Raw genomic sequence first — 23,461 nt, 5'->3', positions numbered from 1 at the left:
GACATCTTGAACCAATCGAGAGTAAGAGGCTTAAGCTGCCCTCAGACAGAATGGCGCCGCAATGTTGGGCAACGCTGTGTGGGAAAGGGAATTAGGATAGAGAAGGACAGAGAAAAGAAGAAATATTGGAGAAACCGGTTAGTTTTTCCTTTGTGTAACTACGTGTTTTTTAATGACACGGGCACACCACACTAGACCTGAACTTGGAAGTTGAGTTATAGGCATTGGTAAAAAACATAACGTTGATTAAGCTGGGAGCACACCTCATCATTTATTCCATGAACATTCGATAGAAACCCAAAGTTGAATCGTCTTCAAATTTCACTCGTCGAAATATACCTTAAAATAGGTTCTCAATTTAGGAAGCAGGCATGCGTACCGCCGCCCCGGGAGCCATTTGTTGGATAACCAACACCTCTGACATAGGTCGCTCTAATTGGTTCGCTGCGTTTGGTGACTTAGCAGGGGTGCTCAAATACATGGGTGAGGTTTTTCTAGGACTTGGCATCGGATACGACTACCCAATTACTGCGCGGAGGTATTAATGAATACGTGTTCCGAAAGTCTACACGACACGACGTTTTACTGATAGTTTGTTAGGAAATCTGTCAATTCATTCGTTAAAGCCATGCAGTCCCATTTTTAACAAGAATATGTATAATTCTACCACATTTTTTTTTTAAATTAGAAAAAATTTTAATCAGTAAGTTATCACCGTGTAACATTTATGCTTCCCTGAGCTTCCTCTCCTTCCTTTCTTCCTCACAGCATCCCCAAAGAAGACATTTGCCATGGGGGAAATTATTTTCTTCATGGCCTCTCGTGTGGCGCTACTATAAAAAAGGTAACGTGGGAACCCAGCATTATGTTTGGATTGAGTCCTGGAAAAGTGTTGATAATGTTTACACTTCGTACAGATATGCAGGTGTTAAACATGTTTTTTTTATATGAAGGCTGAGGCATGAATATTGGTGTTGGTTTGAAATATTACAGAAAAGGTTGTAAATAGAAATTGTTTGTGTTGTACTATGTGTTTCGTGCATTAAGGTAGGTACCTGTTGATTATGGTCTGATTTGACACAGATAAGGTGCTTGTAGTTGATTTGTTTACATTTGCAGAAAAAGGTAGCAAGTATCGACATATATATATTGATTTAACCTTTTATTACTGTTTTAAATGGCTTTGTTTATCGCGTGGTTGCAAACTTTTAACATATATCAACTTTTGCATGCACTTGTTAGAACATTACCCACATGTATCTTAGTCGTAAATCGATATTGCCTGTAGTTGCAAGTCATATTATATAGACTACCGCTTTAATGTAAAAACCATTTATTATGCTTTAACTATTTTTTCAATTTTATACCTTATCACTGACATCACGGGCAGAAATCATAACAATCTGTATTTGTAAACGTAAATATTATGTAGGTATGTTAGTCATAAATCTCTAGTCTACGCCGTAGTTGTAAGTTTTATTATAACGGTATTACGTAAATACCCACTCGGTCATGAAAATATGTATAGTTTTAAGGCAATGCACTACGTCGTGCAATATTTTAAATCAAGCCGCTATCAATAACACCCCTTACGTAGATGGCGGTAAGGTTTAAATTCCCGCTTAACACCATCCGTCTGCTTTGATTTATGCAAGAAAAAAACATGGCCAAAAAGTGCCTTTTATTTTATTTTGTGGATGTTCAGGCATAAATATTTATTTTTTTGCCGATCATTTTATAAATAACTTAATTTTCCACATTATACAATAAAATAATAACCGAAAATGGGTTTGTAAGTAGGAGATTTTGAACTTTACAGCACTTTTCATAGGCCTTTACACTATTTTTTTCTGGGCTTATAAAAAGACTTATTTAAAAAAGACTCGATTATTGCAAAGGCCAAGATTTATTCTACTAGCAGTATTTAATTAAAGCATCTGAAACATTTCTAGGCGACCAAATTTTCAAACCAAAACACATGATTTTGCATTACTACGTAGTGCATCGCCTTAAGTCACTTAAAAGAGTTGTAAATTACTAAACATTGATCTTAGTTATAAGCTACTAGTTATAAAATTTAGTTATAAACCACAAGTAATAACTTATAATTCTAAGGGGTAGGAATAGATTAAATTCATAAATGATGTTGTTAAGCACCCTTGAGGTGATTTTCTGACGAAAACAGCGCCATACAAATAATCCAATCATCATCATCATCATTTACTGAAAGAATTTATTTTTCTTTGCACGCGCCATTTGCAGTGTTTGGAAATCGCGTTCCAAGCAAATAAATAACAAAGGGTTAATCAAGTCTGCAGCCGTTCGGCTCACTATTGTCGTTGCATAAGGGGATCTCACTAGTTTACTTTATGACCACGTGGCCTTTATGATGCTCTGACGTACCTTGGCGACCCGATGGACACTGGATTACTTCTATCAAATCTTATATCAAAAGCGAAATGGGTTAAGGACGTTGGTTATTATGTAAATTGCAATAGAGTGACACGTTAAACAGGTAATGATTTTTTATTCTACATTATTTATATATTTTTATTTGTTTATTTATATATATATACGCCTAAAAAGGCTTTTACATAAAAGTGATACATGATGCAGTGTACATGGGAGAAAATCTGTATTATACAGGAGATACTGACAGTAAATAGATGTAATCCTTTAAAACCTTAATTGTAAAGTAGGTACAAAATACACAATTGTAAAATTGTGATTACAAGTATAATGAGAAAATATTAAGAAATAATTGAAAAAAAACTAAATATGAAGCAATATTAGTAAAAGGTAAGAGTAACATAAAGTAAAAAAGAAATTACAACAACACTACATATATAAGACAAAACATTAAAACTAATTAAGGTACAATAATCTATAATCACTAAAAATATTTTAATTATATCTTGTATCATATTGTACTGTGTGTAAATCTAAAGGAATAAATAAATTTACCAACGCTTTTTTTAGGATTCGACAAAGTGTTGGTATAGATTATGCTTGATTCTATAAATGGAGCCATAAATAAATCAATAGCACCCCCAGTCAGTGAATGTGTCTGATAGTTGGTCGTGTATGTATTGCAGAAGAATGTTATATTTTGTCTTGTATTTCTAGTCGGCAAATGGAATTTAATGGTGACATTACATTAACTCCATACACGAGGCTCTAATAAAAATAATTTACCTCAGGCCCTATGTCATCTTTGGAATGCTGTGTGGAGGAAGATTTTAAGGAAAGGAAGGAGAGGAAGTTCGCTAAGGGAAACTTTATATAAAACTGGTGGTCAGTGTGTCCTATGAATCCATCCCTCCCAGGCGTCTGGGTAGAGAGATCAAAAGGTTTCTCTCTCTTAATCAGATCCACCACGCAGTTAATAAACAGACGTATCTGCCGCCAAAACTTGAACATAGTACTTGGGGCGGCCTATGGCAGAGGTGTTGATAATCCTTTTTTTATAGTTCCCGGGGCGGCGGTACCTATACCTGCCTCCGAAATTTTACGCGTATGATATAATTTTTTTATATTTAACAATTAAATGGAGCATGTTCAATAATCCAGAATATACAAAAAAAAATTTTGGTTATCGGAAACTATCGGCATCTGGATTCAGAGCTAAGGATCTTACTACTCTGCCATAGTGTGTGTTTATGTGGAAGTCAAAAGGGGGTAAAAAGGTAAATTATTTTATATATATCTTAAGAGTAGGACTAAGAACGTAAAAAGGGAAGGTAAGTAAAGTTGTTTAAAAACTGAAAGAAATCAAAAATCTGATTATTAAAAACTGTCAAAAAACTGTCAAACTCTGGAATTCTTCTTGGATTTTCTTAAGGCGATGCCATACGTAGTAATGCAAAATCATGTGTTTTTGGTTTGAAAATTTGGTCGCCTAAAAATGTTTCAGATGCTTTAATTAAATACTGCGAGTAGAATAAATCTTGGCCTTTAAAATAATCGAGTATGTTTTAGATAAGTCTTTTTAAAACCCAAAAAAAATAATGTAAAGGCCTATGAAAATTGCTTTAAAGTTCAAAATCTCCTACTTACGAACCCATTTTCGGTTATGATTTTATTGTATAGTGTGGAAAATTAAGTTTTTATAAAAATGATCGAAAAAAAATTTAATATTTATTCGTGAACATCCACAAAATAAAATAAAAGGCACTTTTTGGCCATGTTCGTTTCTTGCATAAATCAAAACAGGCGGATAGTGTTAAGCGGGAATTTAAACCTTATCGCCATCTACGTAAGGGTTGTTATTGATAGCGGCTCAATTTAAAATATTACACGATGTAGTGCATCGCCTTAACCTAGTTTTAGCAAAATTTCATATCGATCGTGATCTACGAACTTTGAAATAATATTTACTGAAATGGGAAATGGGAAAACCCAGAGTACTTTTGATTTCGTACCAAATTAGAAATCAAACAAAGAAAACATATTTCTTTATAAACTGTGTTAAACTCCGTTAAAACCGTTGAATAATACTCCAATTGATGACAATGTACGTTAACCTTCAACATATTTTAGATTGATGTGTGGCTAGCTAACCAAGATAATCATTCGACAGGATTCCGCCCCTAAACATTACTAAACTATGTTTAATAATATTGCCTCACTGAGCATGCCAATTACCAATAGTACCTAGTACCTGGAAGTAATGACTAAGTCCGTCATGTCAATGACATTGGCCTAGTAGAGACTCATACGAGTGCTACACCCGCTTTTATATTCAATGACGATCGATTTTAAACGTTTTCTAGAAATATTATATTCATGTCTATGCATTATTTAAATTTTTGAGAAAACATAAATTCGCATGTAAACATGTTGATGTATTACTGGTTTACTTTGTTACATAAGCCTGTGACGTTTCTACTAACAATGCATTTTTAACAACGTAAAATGTAAATGATAAAATGGAAAAAAATAGCATATTGATAGTAAAATTGAAATCAGATAATAACAAGATAAATTACCTATTCATCCAGTTTAAAAGATACACTAATCAGTTGTTTCCACTACACGGAGAAAAATGGGTATTGCTGATTTATTAAAAAAATCTAATCTGGTTATCCTGTTAAAAACGGGACTGCAGGCCGCTTCCTGATAAACTTTTAGTTAATTCTTAATTGTATCGGAACACGTGTTCGTACATCGCATTTGCCTCGAAAAATGCGAAGAAGTTAGAATTTTTATGAACTCACCTTCCAACATCAAAGTTTATCAGGATTCCTTTCAATTCATTTATTACGAATAATTTGAAGAAATTCTTAATAAATAAGAAAGATTTTTTATTGGTAAGTTTTCATTGTATTTATTGTAAGCCGGATCGGAGAGACTGTTGAGGGAGACCTTTTGACCTCTCCAACAGGATTCTTTCGTAACATCGCCTTGCACCGTAGTGGGTGGGATGGATTCATACGTCTGTCATTCCTGGACTCACTGACCCCCAGGTTCCTACCCGCCCCTCGTACAATTTTCCTTCCCCTGTACACAGCATCCTCAAAGGTAACATAGGCCCTGAGGGGAATAATTTTCCTCAGTAACTCCTTTGTGTAGCTAATATAAAAGATAAAATAAAATGACTCATTCACGTCCTTTTGCTTAAAGTAAACGACTAAAAGGTGAGGATTAAATCATTGTATTAGTGTTGGAATTGTTATCATGTACTTTTATATATATAAAGCTTGGCAAGTTATTATATTATGTACATCATATATATAGCTTGCACAATCGTAATAATAATAAAATTTAGTGCGCAATCAAGTTTTTAAGTGTCATAAAATAATCGTGGAATGATTACGCACAATCTACATCAAATAATTTCAGTGATACAAACGCGCATGAAGTCCGTTTCAGATTTTATCGTCGGTAGATTTATGAATCTGAAATTACACGACGATGCGTGATGCTTGAAATTTAATACTTGCAGAATAATTGTTTTCCTAGATGTTAGATAATAAGAGACAACATTGCTAAATTATACAGGTTTCAACCTTAATAAAAAACATAGTTACCAAGAGCTTGTATCATTTCTATACATTTTTTTAAATATTTCTTTGTGCAAAAAATTATCCTACCCTTAATCTGGAAATGGCGCTATCAAAATATCAGCAAGGAAAAAATATAGTTGAAAACTTAGTAGGAAAACGCTCCGTAATCTAGCTCTGTTGGTATTTTGATTAATTCAAATTCTCGTAAATTGTCTACGTTTTGCGTGTAGTCAAACTATTGCTTTGGTCTTATCGGGGTGTATAATCAACTTGGGAAATTTACGCGCAAAATTTCACACGAGCTACTTTTTATGCATTGAGAAATCAGATCGGAAGGTTATTCCCAACTAACGATTAGGCTGAGATAATGGAGGTGTTCGGGAAATTTGGGTAGCTTTATGGGAAATTTATTTTCGGTACCTTACTTAGATTGATTGCAATGGAATTTTGCTTTTATTACGGTAGAGACTTTTTGATAGCATTGTCTTTTCGTATCTTCTACAAACGTAGGATCCATATTCTCGACAACAACAACAAAATACTATACAGAGTGATACAAAGAAAGATAGGTATTTTTCCAGAAGTTGTTATCATCGATTATATTGTTTAGATTGTTACTCTAAACTAAGAAATTTTATTATATGCCAATTCAATTATGCTTTCTTATAATAAAATGAAAAATACTACCGATATGAGCTAAGAGGACTCTGAGCCGTTTTTATCTGATTCGATTCTCGTGTTTGAAAACACGCTTTTTTCGGTTTCGCTTCACCATCGGTTTAGTATCATCAGGGTACAAATTAATAATAATACATAGTGTGTGCTTATATATACATAAAGAGGGTGACAACAACACAAACATATAACAAACAATACAGATACAATAGAATACATAATTTAGACGTATCTAGTAGCCCAATAAGGTCTGTTTTCAGTGAACATTTAGGACGGGTAGTTTCATAGAATTTGAAAAAATCATATTATTTCATTTTTGTGAAACAACTGTTCAATAATTATATAATAACATCTGACGCAGTCAGTCTGTCAGTCATTAATCAGCAGTTACAACTGTGAGCAACCTGCGGGTCCTTCGAGTGCTCGCGGCCAATTGCGTCGTGCCCCGCCATTACCCCACCGCGCCGCTACAGGCCACGGACCGACTTACGACCTTATAGGAGAGGCTACGAATTATCATGGACTAACGCGGGATTACATCTGCACCCTGAGCCCAGATATCATCCCTGGCCTGCGCTTCTCACGCGCCTAGACCCTGCGACACCTGCGCCGGTTTGCGCCTCGGTCCCACGATATCGTCGCTGGCCTGCATCTCCGGCACATCTGAGACCAGGTCATACATTCGGCTATTTTTACACTGGAGTACCAAGAAGACTCCATGACTTCGCCAGTTCTTAACGAATCCACAAGTCCGGACTCCACCAACGCGGTGTCGTTACTCGGTCCGGAGTCATCTCACAACTGCGCAGCTGACTCAAAATAAACGCTGTGACATCACAACCTTCCTATTTCATTGCCTCCTTACCAAATTCTTAAAGTATTAATTTGTACCCTGATCATGCTTGAGCAAAGCTAAACCGGTCGGTAAATAAATAAATTTAAAAACTCATGTTTCAACACAAAATAAGTGTTTTATTATTATCAAATATGACTAGCCACAAAGTGATCGATTTCTTCAATATTATATTTTATAGATACAAAGACTTCTGTATTCGTGTAATGATAATCACACGCACCATCCCGTCTGCGAAAGGTTCATGAACTCCGTGTCAAAGAAGGTGAAAGAATCCGAAAGAGGTCTTCGTACATTAGGGGACATGATTACAATGGATTGACTTGGTGACAGGTATATTTCTTAAATGAAATGAAAGCATGTACCTTGGCTATGATCAATTTAATAATTGAAGATGCTGATAATGTTCTAAAATAGAATTTCATAAGCCAAAACACAGCTGACCTTCAAAATATTTTAAATTATGATAAATGAAAAATTATCTTAAGTGCTCTTTACACTACATGTCAGACGCATTTCCAACGCCAATGCTTACCAATTTTAATAACACTCAGACTAGATTATATCGTTAAGCGATATAATCGCCGTACTTACATGTTTTCTTACCTGAAGATACCTGAAAGGTAAAAAGCTCCAAAGGTCAGAGGTGAAAGCAAATAATCAAGGTGGATGGTGGTTTATGACTCTTGTGATCAGTGATAAGAAATTCATTACCTTTAACATAATGCTCCGGCAATACGATTCTGGGCTTTAGGGTGTGATTTCTCTTCGATGAAACTTCAGTGCAAAACCTGGAAAAAATATTTAAATACAGTTCATTATTTTTAAATACAGGATTAGGGATGTACTACGATCGTATTAAGGCGGAAATCGAGGATTTGTTAACAATCTGGTTGATTTGACAATTATCGATCGGTTGCGCAATGAAAATGTAAAAAAGCTGTAATACCCATTTATCATTAGAGGAATATTTTAAATCGAAATATCGATTTACAAAAGCAAATGCGGAACGCATAACCGAATTAACTAAATTTAGAAGAAATTCAAAACTGACCGGGTCAAGAAGAAACGTGAAGTTATCTAAACGCAAATTAAAGCGAAAATGACCTGTTTTTTTTAAGAATTGGAACAGAGTGATGCCAGTCTAAAAAAAATGCAAGAATATTTTTATGAGTAAAGATTTCAACCAGAGCTGTATACATCCCTTATAGCTATGCCAACGCTGGAGCGGCGTATTATAATCTTTATAAGTAATACTGTGTGTGTTAACGTAGAACGTTGAGCTATATTTATTTATGCATACATAAGCTAAGAGGGTTTTAACTTTGCCGTGTAGTGAGTTTCTTCCATTGAGCGAGTGAGGGTTTAAAAGGAAAAAAATCTAAGTATTCCAAGTACTTGCATTATCGATAGAGTTTCGATATTTCCAGAACAGCCAAAAAGCTCAAATTTATTTATCTGAAATGCTTTCTCCTTAAATTTTCTGTTTTCAGTGAACAATAATATTTCAAAGAACATTTTTTCTGGCAACTTGCTATTTATTCAATTATTTTTCCACAAATAAGACTGATTCTTTAGAAGATTTATTCTAATAATATGTTCATAAAAAACTGTGTCTTGATAAATAATAATGTTTTCTGTTCTGACCCCAATTTCTTATATTTCCTTTATATCGTAGCTTCTGTCAATTTTAGTCATTCTCAATTCATTCTGATAAAAAAAATCTTGAGGTTAAACTTTTTATTTCTTTAGTAACTGTAAAAGTAGTCTGTGGCACCATTTTTAATTAAAAAATGATTACATCTTTAGTTTGTAATGATATATACATGTTTCAGAACCAATTCAGCAAGATAGGTACCTACAAAGTGTACTTATGAAGGTACTTTGTTTGACTATATTATATCAACATGTTTCAGAAGCAACGGTTATTTTCAGAACTAATATTATAGTAGTTCTAGAATAGATATATTTACAAGATATAAAATGTTAAAAAATTATAATTTGACAAAATATAACTAAATAATTATTAGCAATAATTATACACATGAAATACCCATACAAATTCAAAAAATCTGCCGAGAAAGAATAAATGCCACCGACGGGAATTGAACCTGCAGTCGTCTTCAGGTAAAAAAATCTAAGAAGCAATAATTGTTGAGTGAAAAATACTAGCACTTATTGAATTTTTTGGTGGCTATGTAATCAGCCGACGTAGCTTAATGGTTAGAGCAGCTGACCGGCAGTTAGAAGGCTGCTTTTTCAGTTCCCGCCGGCGGCATTTATTTTTTCTCGGAATATTTTTTCAATTAGTGTTAGTATTTCAGGTGAATAATTATTGCTTATAAAAGTGCGTTTTCCTTTTTGCTATTCATAAATTATATATTGATGTATAAACATTTGTTTATCATAAAAATAAAAAAAAATAAAAAATATATATATATCAAGACCTCAAGACCGATTTTTTTTTTTTTTTTTTTTTTTTTTTTATTTTTTTTTTATTTATTAAATTTAATATAGTTACATTTTATACAATATAAGATATGGGTAGTCCCACAAAGCTGTGACAATCAGCTTGTCTGTAGGTTCTACCATTTAATGTTATAACATAATACACATTAGCTTAAGTTTAAATATAAATACCAAATATAATGTTTAGGATAGATAAACGTTTTGTTCATTTATTAACCACTTTTTTGTCAGTTTAGGGCAAGGTTCCTCATTATTTTTCAAGTTAAAGTTTTCGTTAAATTTGTTATAAATCACAGGTATCAAATAGTCAAGTGTTCTGCTACCATACTTATTTGATATTAGTGGAATTTTTAGGCCTTTTTTTTCAGTAAATCTTGTTTTGTGACTATGCACCAATGGCTTTTTGTACGCATTTTCTCCCGCATTATCCATAATTATAATAAACCAGAGAAGCCCTTTAATTGGGAGTAGGCCCTCAGAGCCATACAGTAATTTTAAGTTGTTTCTTTGTTTGTAAATGCTAGGTTTAACAATTTTTTTAATTATAGCAGTTTGTAGATTTTGAATGTATTTAATATTAATATTACTCGAGTGTCCCCAAGTTCGAATTCCATATCTAAGTATTGATTCGACCATAGAATGATATATAAGTTTGAGAGTACATCGAGGCAATACAAATATTAATTTATAAAAATTACTCGCCAAACATCGAAGCTGGTTACAAATTTTTATCACACTTTTGTCCCATTTAAAGTTATTGTCTACGATTATGCCAAGGTAAGTATATTCGTTTGCAAAATCAATTTTTTCACAGCAGCAAATATTATCCATTTTTTTATGTATACAATCAAAATTATGTGCAGTTATTTTAGGTAAGTTCCACATTTTCAAGCTCGGTGATCTTATATACATGCATTTAGTTTTTTTTACATTAATAATTAATCCTACATCATGAGACCATTTAAGTAGCTCGTTAAAGTCAATTTGTAATTCTTGAATAGCTATTTCAGGGTTTTCATTAGAGACAACTAGTGCAGTATCATCAGCAAAAATAAATCTACGGGCTATTTTAAAAAGTTTAGACATGGCAATTACATATATAATGTATAATTTTGGTCCTAAAATTGACCCTTGTGGCACCCCTGATTTAATAAATCTAAAATTACTCATTACATTCAAAATCTTTACATACATTTTTCTATTTGTTAAATAGTTTTTGAAAAATGATAGGAGTTTACCACGGATTCCTATGATTTCGAGTACCTTGATTAATTGTGTATGGCTGAGTGTATCGAAAGCTTTTGAGAAATCAATAAATAATACTAGTACATGTTTTTTTGAGTTAAGCTCTGAATTTATATAATTGGAAAATTTTTCGAGCAGTTTATCACAGCTTTTTTGTTTTTGGAAGCCATACTGACATTCATCAATAATGCCCAAATTATTTAAATATTTATCCAAATTTATAGATATATATTTTTCTAATATTTTTTCTAATGCGGGTAATAAGGAAATAGGCCTATAATTATTTATTACGGTGTGATCTCCATTTTTAAAAATGGGCCTTATGATGCTGCATTTTAGTTCAGCTGGAATGTGACTTGTGTCAATAATTCTGTTAATTAGGTGAGTAATTATAGGACTAAATAATTTAACATGTTTTTTTAGATCATACATGCGAATTAGATCGACGCCCGGTGTCTTTGAATTTTTCATTCTTCCGATAATGCATTCAGTTTGTTCTGTATTAGCTCTTGGTAGGTACATTGAATGTTGCAAATGTTCTTGCTTCAACTCAGTCGCTCGAACATTGCATTCGTGCAATAACTGATTTACACCTTCGTCAAAGAATTTTGCAAAGTTTTCTGCCACCACATCCGCAGTTTGGGAATTTAAGAAATATTTAGATATTACTTCATCACAATCGGATTTATTTTTCCTACCCAATACTTGATTTACTTCATTCCATGTTTTTTTAATGTCCTTGAAACAATGTTTAAATTTGTTATTATAGTATATTTTTTTTGTGTTTAATATTTTTTTATTTAGTTTATTTCTGTATTTCTTGAATTCGATTTCATATATTTTATTGTTAGGCGTGTTTTTCCATTTCCTCCATAATGTGTCACGTAGTTGTATATTTTCAATGAGATTATAATTTATCCAGCCCTTTTGGTTATTACGCTGTTTATTTGTATTTGATTTTGTTTCAGTACTTTTTTCGTAAATATATTTGAATTTCGATTTAATTTCTTCATAAATTAAGTAAGGTTCCGTTATGTTTAGTATTTCATTCCAATCAGTGATTTCAATAAGTAGGTCGACTTTTTTTTCCGATATTACAGTATATTTTGTATGGTGCGATTTATTGGTGGTACCTGCCTCATAGGTAGAGAAACGCATCGTTGTTGCAATAAGGTAGTGATCCGCTATTATAGTTTCACATACACATGAGCTGATTTCATTTGTCTCTCTCTCTCTTACATAGATATGGTCTAGACATGTAGCCGTTACATAGTTAGTCAGTATGGCTTCACGGGTAACGTCATTAATACATTTTAAAAATCCAAATTTAGCCATAATGTTTTCATATTGCATTACAATTGGTTCCTGATAATTTAATAAGTTTATGTTCGTATCCCCAAGTACCATAACGGATTCTTTAATTTCAATATTTCCCAATATTACATCTAGCTCTTCGAGAAATATTTTTTTATTTGAATTAGGTGGTCTGTATATTGCCAATATATGTAGACGTTTATGTTTTTTGACCGAAATAGTTCCGTAGACACATTCAAATTTAGTTGGCATTATGTTAATTTGTTCAAACGTTAGGTGATCTTTCACATATAAAATAATCCCGCCTCCCGATTTGTTTTTTCGACAAAAGTAATGAGAAGTAAAACCCAATATTTTGTATAGATGTATATTATTTTCATTAATCGACGTTTCACAAAGCGTGATTATATCAATATTAGTTAGAGAGCTAGAGATAACGACAAGAAACGTATCCCAATATTTTGATAAGGATCGAATGTTTAAGTTGATTGCAGTTAAATTATTATTTCCCGAAACATGTTTTTTGATAATCCAGTTCTCAAAACTTTGTGTGCGTTCATAAGCGATTTCAGAGGTGTCAAAATCTACGTTCAAATCACCCATATTGAATAATATTTTAATAGGCGGCAATAGTATATAAACAAGTGTGAAGATTTATCAAGGCAAATAAATTGTATAAATATTTTTACGGAAGTAAACATTACCAATATATTCCTAGTTAGATTTTTGCTTTGTTCAGAAAGTTTTTGGTTAAATAATTGACAACAATAAATATTTTTTCTACATGTATGAGTATACCTAGGATAAACTAACATCAATATACATTTCAATACTCCCGTGTTAACACTATAGATACCGGACAATAAATTAGAATATAATATATTTAAAGAAGAAAAAAATATCAAAGATATGAGATACTCATATTTCGGAAGTAAAAGATATACATTATTGTGCTTATCAGAAGAAGATGTTAAGTATTTAAATAAAGTTTTGGTTAGAAGCATTGATTTTTTAGAATAATAATACATATAAACATACCTAATCATAGTCTATGCGACTTTGCGCGATATGCATCATCTTTTTAAAGTAAGTGCAGTTAGTGTTGTTTGCTTTATGATTAGTGTTAAGGGTCATCTTAAAAGTATTGTTTTGGTAAATACAGTTGCTACATGTTTCTTCCGAGTTTTTGTTTGGGCATTCCTTCCATTCGTGATCCTTAGTATATAGTTCGTGAGTCCATTTTGTACTTTAGGTTTAAACATTTTTATTAGTTTTACAGTGTTTTTTGTATCATTTTCCATTATATCTTTGATACCTTCATTTTGGGTTTTTAAAGCCTCGATTATATCTTCTTCTGTGAGATCTGCCTGTAGATTTCTTATGAAAATTTTTGGGTTTTTCTTTTTTAGTTCTTCCGCAACCATATTTTTTTTGAGCGTTTTGTTAATTTCATCCGTCAATTTTTCTGCGTGGACTTTAGTAGGGCAAGATATTATCAGTTTATTTTGGGCGGCTTTACGAACTCCATTTACTGCAATGCCTAAATTTGCTATTTTTATTTTTTTGACAATTTGTTCTTTTATTGCGTCTGATGTCATATTTGAATTTTCACTTTTAATAATCAATGAATATTTCGATTCCGGGATTTCTTTTAGTCGACTTGCATAGGTTTTTTTTTCCATGTAACTTGAATTTTCAATTTTTTTTTCTAATTTTTCTATAAATTTGGTTTGCAGAGAAACAATCTCGTTTTGAAATGAAGTTTTTTCGTGCATCCATTTTTCTTCTAGAAGTTTGATGTTTGTTTCCAGATTAGTTTTGGCCTTGGAGTCCTGTTTGGTAGAAATATTTGAGATTTCTAGTTTAATATGTTCAATTATTTGTAGCACATCCATAATGGGTTGGGTTTAGTGACCGCAGTCACCTCACTCGCGGCAAAATACTAGTAACGGTGTAACAATACTCTAATATTGTAAAGACGAAAGTATTTACGTATACGTCCACACACCGCCGCTGTGGCGAGTGTAATGTTAAAATTACGAGTAGATATTATTTTATATACATAACGACGGTCGTGCTGCGTCCACGCATTACGTCGATAGTACTGCGTCCCCGTAGCCGCTCATGAGAATATACTATTTTTAACTCATAATGACAATCATGATGCTTCCATGCATCACGTCGATAGTATTGCGTCCCATTGAACGATCACTAGTAGATATTATTTTGAATATACAACGACGGTCATGCTGCATCCACGCATTACTTTGATAGTATTGCGTCCCCCTGGCCGATCATGTTGAAATATTATTATGAATACATAACGACGGTCTTGCTGCGTCTACGCATTACGTCGATGGTACTGCGTCCTCGTGGCCATTCGGAGTACACTGTTAAATATTATTTGAGCGTTTGGTTGAGTAAATCATCAGATTTGGCAACAATTGGTTAATTTACAACGATGCCGCTTGATACTCAGAACTAAGAATCGTCTTGCGTGGTTTTTAATGCATAACGACGATTTTGCTGCGTCCACGCATTACTTCGATAGTACTGCGTCCCCATGGCCATTCACGAGTACATTTTTATAAATTATTTGAGCGTTTGGTTGAGTAAATCATCAGATTTGGCATACGTATATATATATATATATATATATATACTCTTAAAAAATGGTTCCTTCGTCAGGATAGGTACAAAGTATACTTATGACTATGACGGTATTTTGTATTCTGATGAAGAAACCATTGGTTACGAAACATGTTGATATACATAATTAAAAATAGTGGTTAAAATTGATTTTTGTATTACCATTTAATTACTTGATATTTTATGCTAAGTCAACTTTTTTATTTCATTATGATCAATTTTTTTCATACATTTTCAGTCAGAGAAAAAAAGATTCTTGAATAAAATATAGTTACAAATGTTTTATTTTATAATCTTTTGTGTCTTTATAATCTCAAATTTATTACGAGAGCTCAAGGGTTTTTGAATAGATAAAACATATAATGCAAAATAACGCCTGTTTGCCTTGAGGTCAAGATCAAGAAGTTCCAAACCTCGTACCTTATATAACCTTTACCTTCATACGCTTTCAATTACCTCCGATAAAACTTTTGCTTTCCTCTTTCATTCCGTAACATTAAAATTTCTAGCAAGATCCAGCGATTACTTTTTTACATGATTTATAGTGATATTATTTCCAGGTAACTGAACCCTATCAAGATCTTAACCCTACAGTAGAAATTTAACTCTGTTGTCGAACAAGAGCGTTGATGTGTTGTTCGGTCTTCAAATCACAATAAAATTATTTTTATTGAATACCTTGACATATCTTTTAGTTTTATTACGTTTCGACCTAATTAAGAACACACATTTAACTCGAGCAAAATGAATTGGATCACGCAATTTACAATACAAATGCATCCGATTCAAAGAAATATTTCTTCGGATTACCTAGCAGTTTTTTAAGCAAGATTGATCGCGTCAAATCATTTCTGAAATACCTTCGGGGAACCGAAAGTAGGATTAACTTGACCGTAAATTTGATTTTTAAGCGTATTCTCCATATTTTTCACTCGAGAAACTCTAAAAAAGGCCAACTCTGAATCCTTATGGCTCTCACCTTTTCGATAGTTTTCTTTGGATTGACCTCCGTTTCTTTTTCCTAACTAACCAGATGGGCAATCCGGTTCTACTTTCTTAATTATTATTCTTATAAGGAATTGTCCTTATCATTTTTTTCTTTGACTTTTTCGTTCACTAGGGACAATTTAGATTATACTTAAGGATAATGAATTGTCACTATCCTTCTAATGAACGATTTTTTCGTTAACAAGGGGAAATTTCGGTTCTACTTAAAGATAAAGAATTGCTCTTAACCTTCAAATAAACGACTTTTTTATTATCTAAGGTCAATTCCGTTTCTACTTACGGATAAGGAATTGTCCTTAACCTTTAAATTAACTATTTTTTCCTAAACAAGAGGCACTTAAGGATAAGGAATTGTTCTTAACCTTCAAATGTACAACTTCTTTATTATCTATGATCGATTCCGTTTCTACTTAAGGAATTGTCCTTAACCTTCAAATAAACGATTTTCTTAATTTTTTTTCGGAAGAAGAAAACACATTGTTACTTGACATTTTAAATAAATGAAATGACAATACTTGGTTTTAGTTCACTTTATTGATATTTTTTTATTGTCTACCGGTTTTGTACCGGTACACAATAAAATTTATCAATAAAGTTACCTAAAAGCAATTATTTTCATTTCATTTATTTAAAACGATTTTTCGTTAACAAGGGGCACTTTAAGATAAGGAAGGGTTCTTAACATTCAAATAAACGACTTTTTCGATAAGTGCGATTCCAGTTCTCTCGAATGATAGCGAGAAGTCATTAATGTTAAGGTTAATGATAATTCCTTACCCTAAGTGAAACCGGAATCGCCCCACTGATAATGTTTGAATCCTGTTAGTCGTGCTTCGAGCACAGAATGATCACACTTGTGAATGACAAGCTTACTAGATGTTGGCTACCTTTGTCACGCTTCTAACCAATCCAAAACGGATTTTATTATAATTCATTGATTTTACAGTATACTGAACTCTAGTACAATGTGTACGTAACCTACTGTTCGTGATATTTGTATGTACACTCTTAACTGTGCCACCGTTCTCGTAATCGTTCGCGATTCTATAAACAGCCATTTGTAAAAAGCGGGTTTTAAAAATAGAAACCCCATTTTATAAAAAACATGTTCCTATTTATAAGCAGAAAAGCTCAACTTAACTTATATAATATCCATAAAGCTCAAATCAAGTAAATGTTCAAAAGTTTTACTGTTTCAGGCTAAATATAAATATGTTCCAATTATTTTCCAAAATTTAGGATCAAAAATAAGTACATATAGTTTATATTTGTATTTCTTTTAATTATAGTTTTGTTTGAATAGTAATTTGGTGACAGGTTGTTTATTATTTTATGTATAAATATTATCACGTTCAAGGGCAGCATCTGTTTCACTAGATGCCAATTTAGTTCCTTTAACATTTTAGTAACAGGTTGTTTATTATTTTATGTATAAATATCATCGCGTTCAAGGGCAGCATCTGTTTCACTATTAGCCAATTTAGTTCCTTTAACATTTTAACTACTTTTGTAAATCTATTTCGCCTAATTATTACTCTCTTTGCTATATTTTGAGAATTTGCAACTTATTTTGTTTTCTGTCATTACATATGAAAATTATCGTTGAGCAGTAATTAAAATTTCGATAATAATGGAGTTTTCTGGAATATTTTGACGAATTCTTTCCATTTTGCTTTCGTCTATACTCAGCACGTTTTTTAAAGGTTAGTTTGGAAACTAAGTATTTCACCATCAATTTTATCATCGCGGTACTTATCGCATTTGGAATGTGAATAAAGTAATTAGGTATATTTAGAAGCAAGCAAAAATAAAGCAGTCGATCAGATACGATCGCATTTTAACTATAAAGCAAAATATTTGATTGTGAGGCTCTAAAAAAACTATAATGCAGAAAATCTATCTGATTGTGACGCACTAAAAAAATTTCAAAAGTATAATTGAGAAAATTGCACTAATTATCTATCTGAAATTTTCAGCCGAACTCAATTATGTATCTTATCACTTCCATCATGTGCTATGGAGCTTCGAATATACATTCAACTGTCCACAAATAATATGAGACACCAAATCGTTTGTAGTAGCCATAAAGCCAATATGATATATAAGTTAAGGCGATGCCGTACGTAGTAATGCAAAATCGTGTGTTTTTGGTTTGAAAATTTGGTCGCCTAGAAATGTTTCACATACTTTAATAAAATACTGCGAGTAGAATATAATAACAATATACTATACCATTGTTTAACAAATATATTAAAGTATAAATAATAAAAATAAATAAAAATAAAAAATAAAAATAAAAAAATAAAAAGAATACATTTTGACCTTTGAATTAATCGAGTATTTTTATATATAAGTCTTTTTATAAGCCCAGAAAAAAATAATGTAAAGGCATATTAAAACTGCTTTTAAGTTAAAAATCTCCTACTTACGAACCCATTATATTTATAAAATGATCGGAAAAAAATTAAATATTTATGCCTTAACATCCACAAAATAAACTAAAAGGCACTTTTTGGGCATGTTTTTTTCTTGTATAAATCAAAACAGGCGGATGGTGTTATGCGGGAATTTAAACCTTATCGCCATTCACGTAAGGGTTGTTATTGATTGCGGCTAAATTTAAAATACTACACGACATAGTGCATCGCCTTAACGTACATAAGTACGCAGGTACATTCTTGTAGAGCCCAATTATTTTTAAAGAAATGTTCCTTTTGATCTTTAGCTCTTTTTTAAAAACATTAATCAGTTATAACACTGTCATTACTGAATATCCCATTATTCCTTTATCAGTGATTTCTAACATGTAAAACATGTGCGCCGACTAAATGGCTTAAAAATAACTTGAATGGGTAACGTATTTCTATTGTACTTCTATGAGTTTGGTATTGATTGAAAATATTGTGCTGTATCATAAAAGTGTAGTGGACTACCTACAATTGTAAACATGAACTCATATTCAGACAATCGTTTATTAGGTGGATGAAAGCAAATATGCACGGAGTAATAAATGACCAAGTTGACGCGCAAGCAATGATAATGAACAGTCATTGATGAAAACAAAAGTAACCAATCCTAACGCGAAGAGTAATAATAAAATGTTTCAAGAAAATAAATTGATGTGAATAACTTATGCTGTACAAAGTTAAATCACTAAAAGTATTTTTATAAATGTTCTTGAAAAGAAAATTGTGTTATGAACCAGAGGACCAAAATTGCTAGCTTTTTAATACTTTCTTTAAAAACTCAATATATAAAATCGAGAGCATTTAGTGGCATATTTAAACAAGATTTTTATTTGCAATGACACACATAATGTTGGGTATTGGAGAAATCGAACTTAAATTATTTGCTGTGTAAAACTAATATAAGAACCACTTGTTTTTCGAAGGCTTAACATATGTACAAGACCAATAAAACTTATATTGCAGAAACAGTGTTGTTTTGCATTGAAGAGTCGAATAAGTGCATAGCTATCAAAAATTAAGTCGAACCTTTTCGTTATGTACCTTCATATCTACAATCCTGTTTACAAACAGTCAAATACTTGAATGTATATGAAGTTTAGTCGTGGACTCATAACCGACAAAGAAAAAAGGTCTTTGAACCTCTTATATAATCGAAAAGAGATATCGCAGCAAGAATTTCATCAGTAAGGAAGTTATCAACACAAACTACTGTACTTTTAACAAGCAATAATTATTATTAACTGCGAAACCTTTCTGGTCCATCTATACATAAATGGCGATACAAAAGGGTTTGTGGTAAAACGGGTCTGACAGAAGACAATTTAAGTTTCGATCCAGAAGGATGATTTTATCCAACATTCGAAAACGAGGAATAATAAATTAATATGAATACCTAGTTAATGTGATAAAAACGTACCGAAAGTATCACATTTATTTACAAGCTTTCAGATACATTGGTTCTCAAAATTCTTAGAACAGCGATACATTTTCGAAATCGAGAATATTTTTTTTTTCATGGTTTTGTACTGTGTATGTGTATTCGAAACACAATTTTCATACTAAAGAGTTTAATAGAAATATGTGAACAGCAACAATAATATTGAAGAATGAAGAATCGATTTGTATTTGAAGGTTTACTGTAAGCGCTGCTATTAATGGATCTATTTTAGGTTAATAGTAATTATTATAATTATTTCCACTGTGAAAAATATGGATGAAAGAATACATACATATTTTTTTTAAATAATAATACGTATTAGATGTAGGTATGTAATCCTATTACAATACGCATGACATAATTAACATAACTTCAAATAAATAAATTAAAATTTTACAATAATATAGCCTTGCCTAAAATAACTTTTGATACCTTCAAGGGCAATTTTGAAAAAGTCAAGAGACCTACAGATTTCGTTCAACAGCACCATACCTCCTCTCATGCTTTCCTGGGCCAGTTTTCCAAGTCCGTTTTGCCATGTGAAATACAGAGCAAGTCCTGGGGGTAGTTGTTCGGTAGAATTCCAGGAGGTATGGGCAGTCAATAAAATAGTTTATTATTTTTAATGCTGTTATTGGGGGCCCCATTCCTCTTAGATTGGAGACTTTCGTAGCTTGTTATAGGGAAAAAATCTACGTGATGCATAAATCACGGTACTCATGCGTTCTCATATAAAGGTACCTTAGAGACATTTTTTGAATTTGGTCTAGTACTTATATTTATTTTTGCTAGTATGGATCCCAAACAACAGAGGCGTGTTCTATTTTTTATCGTGTAATGCAGCTGAATATCGATGTAATTGCTTCGGGCTTGGAAAACTGTTTACTTGTTCTCATCACAAATCCAAGAAGTTTGTAACACCATGATGCCAACTCCACTACATGATCAGTGCGTGGAAAAGATTAGACAATATTAATAATAATACAAATATAGTTAATCATAACCGAACTATAAAGTTGTTGCATACTCGTATGTATTTGAGAATTTTCGACAAGCAACCCGGTGCTTCATGAGGGAAACAGAATCGTAAATGTGGCCTTCGGCAAATATCGTCAAAGTGGTACAGTAGAGTGGCAGCCCAGATTATCATACCTGCTGCAAACCTTATCGTAGTACTACATAGTTCTATTAAGATTATTGAAAAACAAAAATATATATTAGTTTACCGAATTATGATTCTTTCGGTTCCAACGGCTATCCTATGCCTGATTGGGAACCTTCGAGTTAAGATTCTTTCGGTTCCAACGGCTCTCCTATGCCTGATTGGGAACCTTTGAGTTAAGATTCTTTCGGTTCCAATGGCTCTCCTTTACCTGATTGGGAACTTTTGAGTTACGATTCCTTCGGTTCCAACGGCTCTCCCATGCCTGTTTGGGAACCTTTGAGTCAGACTATAATCTAGTGGGTATAACCACGGGGGTACCTTATTATTAATGTTTCCATTATTCCTTTAAGGTCGTGTTGTCAGACATGATAAAGCTTTGTAGTTGAGTTCAACGGACGTAATGAGCTAAATAAATTTCTAAACCAGCAATCACATGTTATGAATTTGGGCGGTTTACACCCCAGCATTATCACATTACTAGTTATTACGAAATTGCTTGGTACTGGAACTGATTTAAAATGTTTTCCGTACAAGGCAAAGAAAAAGTAAAAGTTAAAGAGACTGGGAAATTGTGGGAAACCGGAACACTGACCCTAGTCGCGATATTTAAAGGGCACATTAATATTGGAAGCGCAGGTTTTGTGCTGGTAATAATAATATAGTTGGATATAAGTCTTTCTTGCCTAGTAAAACACCTTCCTTTTACTTATTTTCCTATTCCTCCATCTTTGCGATTTTTTGCCTCGATCTACCATCTGGATACCACTAATATTGTTGGCCTGTATTATAAACGTCTCCCACGATTCCCTTTTAGCGCTCACACTCACCCGTTTCCAAGTCACCCTACTTATGGTTTTTAGCAATAAACAATCTTTTTATTCGATATGATTTGATTTTTTTTACGGCCAAAAGTATTATCGTGATTTATTTTTGACAGTGACAGTGTTACGTATCCATAATCAGGGCAGATTCATAATCATCGGTGTTACGGTGTCCACATCAGATGATGACCGCTGTAACGCTGTCAAAAACGTAGGTTGAAGAAGGAGAAAGCATAATACGGCATAATAACCCAAAAATCAACACTTTAATATTTTTATTCATAATAACACCATCCTACAATTACCCAACAATGAACCCAGACTAACATCAAACTACTTTACAATCAAGACATCCACAACCACAATACTCGGAATAACAATAAAATCCTAATTCCTCTAACACACTAATATAATAAAATATCTTAACTTTATTGCCTACACACTCTATAACTCTCTTCCAGATATGTATAAAAACAGCCAGCATAATCCAAAAATTGAAATTAAGGCTTTAAAATAATTTTTTTTTTAAAACATATTTAAACGAAAATATGTAATTCTTGTCGTGTTGTATACTTTGTTTTATTTATTTCTCTCCCGTTTTCCATTCACATGTTACATTCCCATGTATTTTTAATCGAGCATAATCTATTTTTACCAATGTATTGGTGAGTAAGTGCCTTCTTCTTGTTCCTTGACTGTTTTTTTTTTGTTTCTTCTTGTTTGTTCCACTTAATCTCCCTTTTTCTATTTGTGTACTGTTTTGTATGTAACACTTATAATTATGATATTTTCTATTTTTGTACTGTTTCATTTGTGAAACTTATAATTTTGATATCAAAATACCAATGCAAAATTGTACCTAATAACTCCAATCCACTACTATTGTGCACAGGTTCCTATTTTTATAATTTTGTAATTACCCATTATTACCAGCTCTGTATTGTTTTTGTTAAGTTATGTTTATGTTACACCCATGTTATGTTTATGGTAGGTTTATGTTTATGATATGTTACGTTCATGTTATGTGCATGTTATGTTATGATATTGTGATGAACTTGCCCTGGGACATTTTTTTTTAAGTATTGATTTATTATGGTGGGAAAGGAATTTTTCAGTTGATCTCACGAGATGGAGACTTCCAGATGTTGGCCTTAAAGCTGTTTTAGAAACAAGTGTTTAGATTTATTAGGGTAGAGAAAAAAAAATGGGAACGTGCACTGTATCGTCAGAGACCTCCGGGATGTGGTTTGAATTCTTAGATTTTATTCAGTGGAGAGCGAATTTGGGCTGGAAACTGGATCTAGGGGGGTCGTGTTTCATTCTTTTGCAAAGAATTAGACATTTCACTGGA

At 32.5% G+C, this 23,461-nt stretch overlaps 1 protein-coding gene across 2 annotated transcripts in view; it reads right to left on the bottom strand.

Moving 5' to 3' along the window:
- Positions 1-23,461, bottom strand: part of alka (glycine receptor subunit alpha alkaliphile) — a 95,631-nt gene that overhangs the window by 18,686 nt on the left and 53,484 nt on the right. For both annotated transcript variants that reach the window (XM_089632008.1, XM_089632009.1), the window contains exon 3: positions 8,248-8,324. In XM_089632008.1, coding sequence (XP_089488134.1) covers positions 8,248-8,324 — 77 coding nt within the window. The remainder of the gene's footprint in view (positions 1-8,247; positions 8,325-23,461) is intronic.

Source organism: Hesperophylax consimilis, chromosome 5 (genome assembly GCF_061612785.1).
Source record: "Hesperophylax consimilis isolate HC1 chromosome 5, BYU_Hcon_1.0, whole genome shotgun sequence".
Taxonomy (NCBI): Eukaryota; Metazoa; Arthropoda; class Insecta; order Trichoptera; family Limnephilidae; genus Hesperophylax; species Hesperophylax consimilis.
Note: the sequence above shows the minus strand (reverse complement) of the source record. Positions and strands in the feature narration are given on the sequence as shown.